At 48.3% G+C, this 7,564-nt stretch overlaps 1 protein-coding gene across 1 annotated transcript in view; it reads left to right on the top strand.

The window, feature by feature from the left end:
• The first annotated feature begins 4,175 nt into the window (after positions 1-4,175).
• VGLL4 (vestigial like family member 4) overlaps positions 4,176-7,564 on the top strand; it is a 56,503-nt gene continuing 53,114 nt past the window's right edge. The window contains exon 1 of the mRNA XM_059480253.1: positions 4,176-4,507. Within this exon, the coding sequence (XP_059336236.1) occupies positions 4,426-4,507 (82 nt within the window). The 5' untranslated portion in view covers positions 4,176-4,425. The remainder of the gene's footprint in view (positions 4,508-7,564) is intronic.

Genomic DNA, 7,564 nt, shown 5'->3' with positions numbered 1-7,564 from the left:
TAAGGGAACAGGTAGTTGTGATTAAAATCTATCTGCAATGCAACTTTATGATTAAGGAAAAAAAAGTGGAAGAATGCACATGGGAATGGTGTGTGTTTTGGTATTGTCTGTTCACTGGTGCTCAATGCTTTGTAAGGAGCGTGTAAAGTTATTTTTGTGGTATGTGAGTCACTGAGGGAAGAGTTGTGTTTGTGGATCTCAGAGGCACAGCTGGGAGATTGCTGCTTGCAGGGAACTTGAAATGTCATTTTCCTTGTCATCCATTTCTGGCCTTGCTGCGTGTCCAGTCCCTTCTAATTGTATTTCCTCAGCACACCTGAATGCATTTCAAAGCAAACACCCCATCCTGCTTCAAGGGGAATTTCTGTTTTGCCTTTTTGCTGTGCAATGCACTCTAACAAATATAAGAACAGGGATGTTGAGAGCAGCTTTTCCCATCCACTGCTGTGGAGTGTGTGGAAAAAGAAAAGCCTTTTCCTTCATCGCCACCTAGCAACCCTCACCTCCAATTTGCTCTTTTCTTAGGGCAAGAAGAAAGGTAAAACCTGTTTTGAACTGTTCTTGCTTTATTCCTCCACCTCCTCCTCAGTGTGCATTGAGGCTCCAGTAGGTGCCTGTCTGACCTGAGGAGCTGCAGCTGACAATTATCAGCTCAGAAATAATAATAATAGAGATTCCATTCAAAAATGGGATTATGCTGAGCACACAGACACAGCAGAGTGTGTCCCACCCCTACAGAGACTATGTTTTCTCTCAGTTGCAGAGCTGGTCACTGTTTCAATAGTTACTCCCTGCTGATGATCTTCGTGGGGGAATTTCTGTTGTGTCCCATCTGTGGGGTTGGTTCTCAGCCAGTGTTGCCCATTTTCCCCCTGGAAGATGATGTGGAGTGCAGGCACCAAAGGAATTTGATTTTCTCAGGCTCTTCAGCACTGCCTGAGGCAGCAGCACGTGTGAGAGAGGAGAGGGTTGAGGAGGGCAGAGAAAAGGCACAGAAAAAAGCAGCTCCCTGTGTGTTTGTAATGCTCTAAAGCAGCTCAGTGCTTGTTCAAATGCTCCAAAACCCATCTAAACTCACTGTCAAATCTGACATCACAGACCTGAGATATCAAGAGTTTTCCCTCCAAAAATCCAGGTGAATAGTACAGAGTTGCAAGGATTTACTTTTATATTAAGTGGTGATTTACAGTGGTGAATCACCTGCTCTTTTTGCTTTCCTTGCTTTGCTTTTTGTGTGCTCTGAGGTTGCTGTGTGCAGACTGGGTTTGCTTTCTGAGTACAAGTGAGGCAGATCCCTGGGAGGTGAAGGCTCTGCTCTGAGGGATAATCAGAATAAATCCCACGTCAATCCCACCCGAGCCTTTCCCGTTACCTCTAGAGGCTGCTGTTGTGTTAAATTAAAGTTCAGCGTGTTCCCAGCAGATCCCAGGGCTGGGATTCACTGCAGGAGCAGGGAAGGTGCAATCCCAGAGGAAATTCTGCAGACAGGGAGAGGCAGAGATGCCTCAGCTCGGCTCTGTGTTTGCAGATATCAGGAACTGATGAAAAACAGCCTTTTTTACCAGCCCCTGATTCACTGATTATTGGTTTCAGTTCAGTGCAAGGTCTCTGAGAGTGATGAGCAGCAATGTGAATTGAGAATTTGCTGACAGGAACCAAGTACTTTACAGTGACCCTGTCAGCATTTGAGGTTAATGCCTGCTGGACTTGGCTTTGTTGAGCTGATACAATTTTCTGTCAAAGAAAGTTTTCCTAAGAATGGATTTAAGGTTTAAAATGCAATGTAAGGGATATGTTTGCATTGATAATTCCCCTCCACTCTTTCACTAGGCATTGCCTTGTTTGCAGCATAGATATTTTAATTTAGAAGATATTTTAATTTAGAAGATATTTCAATTTAGAAGATATTTTAATTTAGAGGTTCAAAAAGCTCTTGGTGTTTTGGTACACTTTATTATTATTTATTGTGAAGCATGCTCGTTATGCAACATTTGACAAGTCCAATCAGAGTTTGTACTGAAATGCTGAAAGCCATTCACCTAACAAGGATCATTACTGCCTAAAATCCTGCACACCAGTGACTGCTGGTCTAATAAAGAAGAATTAACTCCTTTATTAGTGTCTGGACAGCACTCCTGAGTAGTCAGTGGTTTCTGGAAAGCACCCAACCATGCTTTTCCAAACAGCTTGAAGAAATCTGTAACTTTGAATATAGAGAATTCAAATTGGACTGGGAATTGTAATGCCCATGTGCACCCCTGTCTTGTAGAACACTGCTCTAAAGGAGTTTAAATTGTGTTTTCTTCCTCATCACCTGCACCTCCCACAAAAATCTAAGTATTTTAAAGTGAAAAAATCAAATACTTATCTTCTTGTCCTTCCCAAGCACCCAATAAATGTGTTGCATTCCTATGAATTCTGGGATGCTCTCTGTGTTATAAACTGTACAAATCAAAATATTGTCCCTAAAATTGGTGAGGAACTTGCATTTCATGCTGAAGGAACGGGCCTCTCTTTTTTTAACGTTGTAGGTGTGGGTTTTTATTGTTGTTTATATCTTAGAGGGCTCAGATTTCTCTTGCTGTCTTTATTAGATGGCTGTTTTAATTTGAGGGATTGGTGTAGAATATCTCAGGGTATGCACAATATGCAAAACTCCTTATGCCCTGCTTAAAAAATCACCATACACTACCCTTTATTAAAGATGTTGCTGTTTCTGGAAAATAGCATGGGCTGCTTTGGTCTGTGTGGTTGCAACTTTTGCAAAACAACTGCAACTTTTTATTCAAGAAATGTACTGTTACCTCAGCATTGTATATCTGAAGTGGGGAGATACTTTTTTATGTTCTAGGCAACCTTCCTTGGAATATTCAGCAGACACCAGCAGTAAATTTAAGCTACCTGTTCTTACTGAAATACCCAGAGCATTCAGGCAGTGACTCTCAAAGTGCCATCACAAAGTGTCTCTCTGGGAGTTGCTTCTGTCTTGTCATCCCTTCCCCTTCCTGAGGGGAGAAGTTCTTGTCATCTTGTCATCCCCTTCCTGAGGGGAGAAGTTCTCAGATTGGAAATTGAAGTTTTTTACTGGTGTGCACCATGAAGATTTCCCATCCTAGATGGGCAGGGATGAGCTGTGCTCCAAGCTGGAGAGGGCAGAGGGGAAATTAAGATTCCATTAGCTTTTTAAATTTCTCTTTTTGTATCAGCCCAAGATTTCAGGTGCTGATGAGCCACAGGAAATGCGAACTGATGCCACCTGCCCAGATGTTTGTTGTGCCAGGATGAGTGGCACACATCTGTCTGAGAGCTCTGGGCTGCAGAAAAGCAGCACATCCCGGGATGGGAGAGCTGCACAAGGGCACACAGATCTCGGGATGGGAAAGCTGCAGAAGGGCAGCACATCCCCAAATGAGAGAGCTGCACAAGGGCAGCACATCCAGGGATGGGAGAGCTGCAGCAGCACCAGCCTCCACCGCCTCTGTCATCTCAGCCGGAGCTTTGGCAGCTGCTACAGAGCCAGAGCCCGGAATGTTTAACCACTAATAGCCCTTAAAAAATCCGATCTGGCTGTGCCCTGATGGAGCTGTAGCAATGTGTGCGATGCCTGTTTATATGGAGAGACAGAGAAACCTTTTAAAACTAATTATATATAAACTACATGCGCGGCGCAATGGCCATTGCCTCACGCCTTTTGTCTCTCTCATTCCTGTGATTCCATGTGTCATTCCTGCCATGCCAGGCCGTGATTCCACGGCTGCTGTTGCTGTAGCAGCGCATTGCTGCTCGCTGTGAGGCGCTGAGGCCGCGCCGGGGAGCGCACAGAGGCAGGCTTGGTTTCAAACAGCAGCCTCAGCACCCGCCCGTGCCCGGAGGAGGCCCCTCAGCGCCGCTTCCTCCCCTCGCCGCCGCCTCCTCCTCCTGCTGCCGCCGCTGTTTCCTGTGCGAGCGGCTCTGACGCGGCCCTGCCCTCCCTCCTTCCCCCGCTCCCCGCCGGGCCCTGCCGAGCACAAAGCACCCGCGGCCGGCCGGCAGCGCCTGCGCGGGGCGGGCCGGGCTCTGAGGGCAGCGGGCTCGGAGCGGGGCCCGGCGGGCAGTGCCGGCCACTGCCGCTGTCAGCGCCGGCGCTCGCAGCAGGCTGCGCCCTCCTCCCTGCCTGCCCTGCCCCGCCGCCTCCGCTTTGCTTTTACGCTCTTATTTTTAATTATTATTGTTATTATTTAAAAAAAAAAAAACAAACTCGGAAGAAGCCCCCGCGCTGCTCGCTCGCTCCCCCCCGGCCCGCAGCGCGTTCCCCGGGCTGTCGGAGCCCGCTCCCCCTTCCCGACCCGCTCCAGGCTGGGCCTCTGCTGGGCTTTGGAAGCCGGGAGCGCCTCGGCACCGTCTGCCTCCCCCTCCCGGAGCCGCTCGTCTCCGCCAGCCCGATAAATGCTGTTTATGAGGATGGACCTGTTGAACTACCAGTACTTGGACAAGATGAACAACAATATCGGCATCCTGTGCTACGAAGGTAACAGCGCCTGGCCGCGGGAAATCAATCGTGCCTTCGCATGGGGTGGGGGACGGACCCTCGATCCCTGGCACGGGGAGGGATGGATCCCTTCCAGAGGTGGATCCTTCCAGGGACGGATCCTTTCCAGGGATGGATCCTTGTCCGAGCCGTGCTCGCTGTTGTTTGTCAGCGGGGATGTTTTTGGACACCGCCGGTGCGGGACGCCCCGCGGGCTGTTGTCAGAGCTTTGTTACAGGGCAGGGGTTTCTTTCTTTCTTTGTGATTTTTTCCTGTTCTTTTTTACATTATTTTTCCCCCCACAATCCGCGTTTTGAGCGCCAGCTTTCCTTTCCCTCTCCCTGGTGGCGCTAAAGGCGGGGGTTTGTCCCTCTGGGGTTTGTCGGTCCGTCCCGGCGCCGCGGGGCTGGGCCGCGGCCGGACACGCGTGGGCCCGGCCGGGGCCGAATGTCCGGCGCGTCCCCGCCGTGTCCCCGCGGGGTTGTGGCCATTGCCCGGCGTGTCCCCGAGTGTCCGGCGTGTCCCCCGTGGCCGGGTGTCCCCCGTGGCCATAGCCCCGAGCCCGCTGTGTCCGGCGGGGCCGGGGCTCGCTGCCCTCCCCCGGTCTCCCCTCAGAGCCCCGCTGGTAGCCGGGCAGGATGGCCCCGTTCGTGTGCGCCGAGTTCTGTACGTGCGGCTCCGAGGAGCGGCTATGGCTTGGCTGTGCCTGCACAGAAAGGCACCACTGAGCTAATTCGGCTTGGCAGCGGCGCTGCTTTTGCTCTAGCCACACACCAGCGCCGCGAAAAGCTGCTTGCTTTTTTTTTTTTTTTTTTCTTCCTGATTCAGCTTTCCATGTTCGTTCAGAAAATAAACTTGCTGGAGTTGTCAGGGAAGAAACAATGAGGAGCGTACACAGGCCAAGGGGATATCTCTGCTCAGAAAAAGGCCAGGCCAGGAGGCAGACAGCTGAATCTCACTTTGGAAATTACAGTCCCTTCTATCCCTGAACCAGCATGGCCACTTTTCTTCCCTTCAGGAAGTGGAGGGGCTCCCTGTTGTACTTTCAATGTCTTTGTTTCTCCTTTTTTCCTGCTTTTTCTTTCCTGCACAAATATTAATTCGGATTAAGCTCTTTTACAGAAGATTGAGCTGAAAAATACGGAGCTGGAGTTCCATGAAGTTGACTTCCCAACTTCTTTCTTATGCCATGCTTTCTTTGTTAGAGCAAGAAAACTCTTTTAAAATAATTAAAAAAAAACTTTCAGGATCCTTTAACTTTTTCATTTCAGGGTCCTTTAACTTGTTCACTGCTCTCTGCAGTAATTAGTGTTTTCTTTGGAAGGCATTGGTAACTTCTGATGAAGACCATGAAATTTTATGCAGAGCTTTATTTACATAATTCATCTTTCTGAGCGTTCTGTTCACTAAGTTTTGTTGCTCTGTAGTTTTGGCTCATTAGTTCAATTCATTGTAATTATGCCTAATATTTATGGAATATTCTTTCCAGTCCCCTTTTTATTCCCCACCCCCTTCTCCAGTAATTGTTATTTAACCAAATCTTAGCTTTAATAGTTCAAAAGAGCTTAAGGAATACACTCCCCTGGAGCAGCTTTTGTTTAGGTTAACCATCTGTTGCTATTTTCCTCATTCTGGAAGTCAACATTTTTAACACTAAAATAAACACGCACAAAATGAAGAGAAGAAAAGCAAAACTTCAGTGGTGTTTATATCCCGATGGTTTAAAAAGTGTAAACACTGGCAACATCTGCTCTGAACTCAAAGGGTGTTTCAGAGATGCCTACAGATCCTCCTGGCCTCTGCCATGGGATTTATTTTAGAAGTGAGTTGTGTCAGCAGTGATGGATTTGTCTTTCCAGGGACGCTGTTGCAGTAGGAACTGCACTGACAGCAAAATGCCCTCTCACACTCAGTTAATTAGGATTTACTGAAGGCCACACTTGAGCTACTTATAAATTGATGCCTTCCTGAAAAGTGCTTCTGAAGATGCAGGATAAGATAAAAATAGGTTTGAAACTTCAGAGGCAAGAGTGATGGGCCTACAGGCCACAGGAAATAGATGGGTTCCTTGTGCCTTTAGAGTCCCTCTGGAAACATTTGGTTTTGGTTTGTGAGATGATTTCTATGCTGGTGAGCTATGCCAGCATGTTTTGATGCAGTTTACTGGTGATTTTACTCCTCTGGCACTGGAACTGCTGGATTTGCAACAGCCTGTGCATCAGAGATGTGTTGATACCCAAGAAGTAGGAAAAGTTCCTCCAGTGTGTGCACTGGCAACCCTTCAGTTGAACATGGAGCACAGGAGTGTGATTTGCATCCTGAGAGGAGCCCTGCTTTTCCTTGCCCAGCAAGAGTCCCAGATAGCAATTTGTTGTGTGTGAGCTGCAGGCTGCTGAGTTAATGCCAGCCCTGAGAGGGGCAGGAACCTCCCAGGAGCCTCAGCTGTGCCTTCATCTCACCCTGCTCCTAAATTGTGCCATCCGTGGTCACACTCCAGCCACGGAGCTCCCAGCATGGAAATATTGGGCTGCTAAGTTCATTCAACATCTCTGGGTTTGGAAACTGGTGCTGTTTAATTCATTAATTCATCACATCTCTGATTTTGTGAGAAGAGAAGAAATGGTGATAACACAGATGGGATCAGCCTTGTGGGCAGCAAATTGTGCTTCTGCTGGGGCTGGGCTGGGAGTGGGAGAGCTGGGAGTTCTCCCTTTAGCTGTCCAAAAGTGAGGCTGTGCTGCAGGTGAAACCCCACCTGGGGTTAGCTGTTTTCTCAAACATGGGGTGATTTCTTTTAGTTTTTGTTGTGAGGTTGGTGAGCCACAGGTTCTCCAGAGAGGCCGTGGAGTTTCCACCTTTGGAGATACTCAAATCCCACCTGAGCATCCCACCCTGCCTGAGGTTTTGAGCAGGAGGTTTCTAAATGACCTCCAAAGGTGCCTTTGTAGCCTCTTGGAAATTTCTGCACACTCATGCAATTAAAACAACCAGGAAAAGGATTATAACCAGAAATGAGGGGAGTTTTAGAAAAGGGATCCATAACTCTGAAGCACAGGA

The sequence above is a fragment of the Ammospiza nelsoni genome, chromosome 11 (genome assembly GCF_027579445.1).
Source record: "Ammospiza nelsoni isolate bAmmNel1 chromosome 11, bAmmNel1.pri, whole genome shotgun sequence".
Classification (NCBI taxonomy): domain Eukaryota; kingdom Metazoa; phylum Chordata; class Aves; order Passeriformes; family Passerellidae; genus Ammospiza; species Ammospiza nelsoni.
The sequence above is the reverse complement of the archived record's forward strand: the minus strand, read 5'-3'. Positions and strand labels throughout refer to the sequence as shown.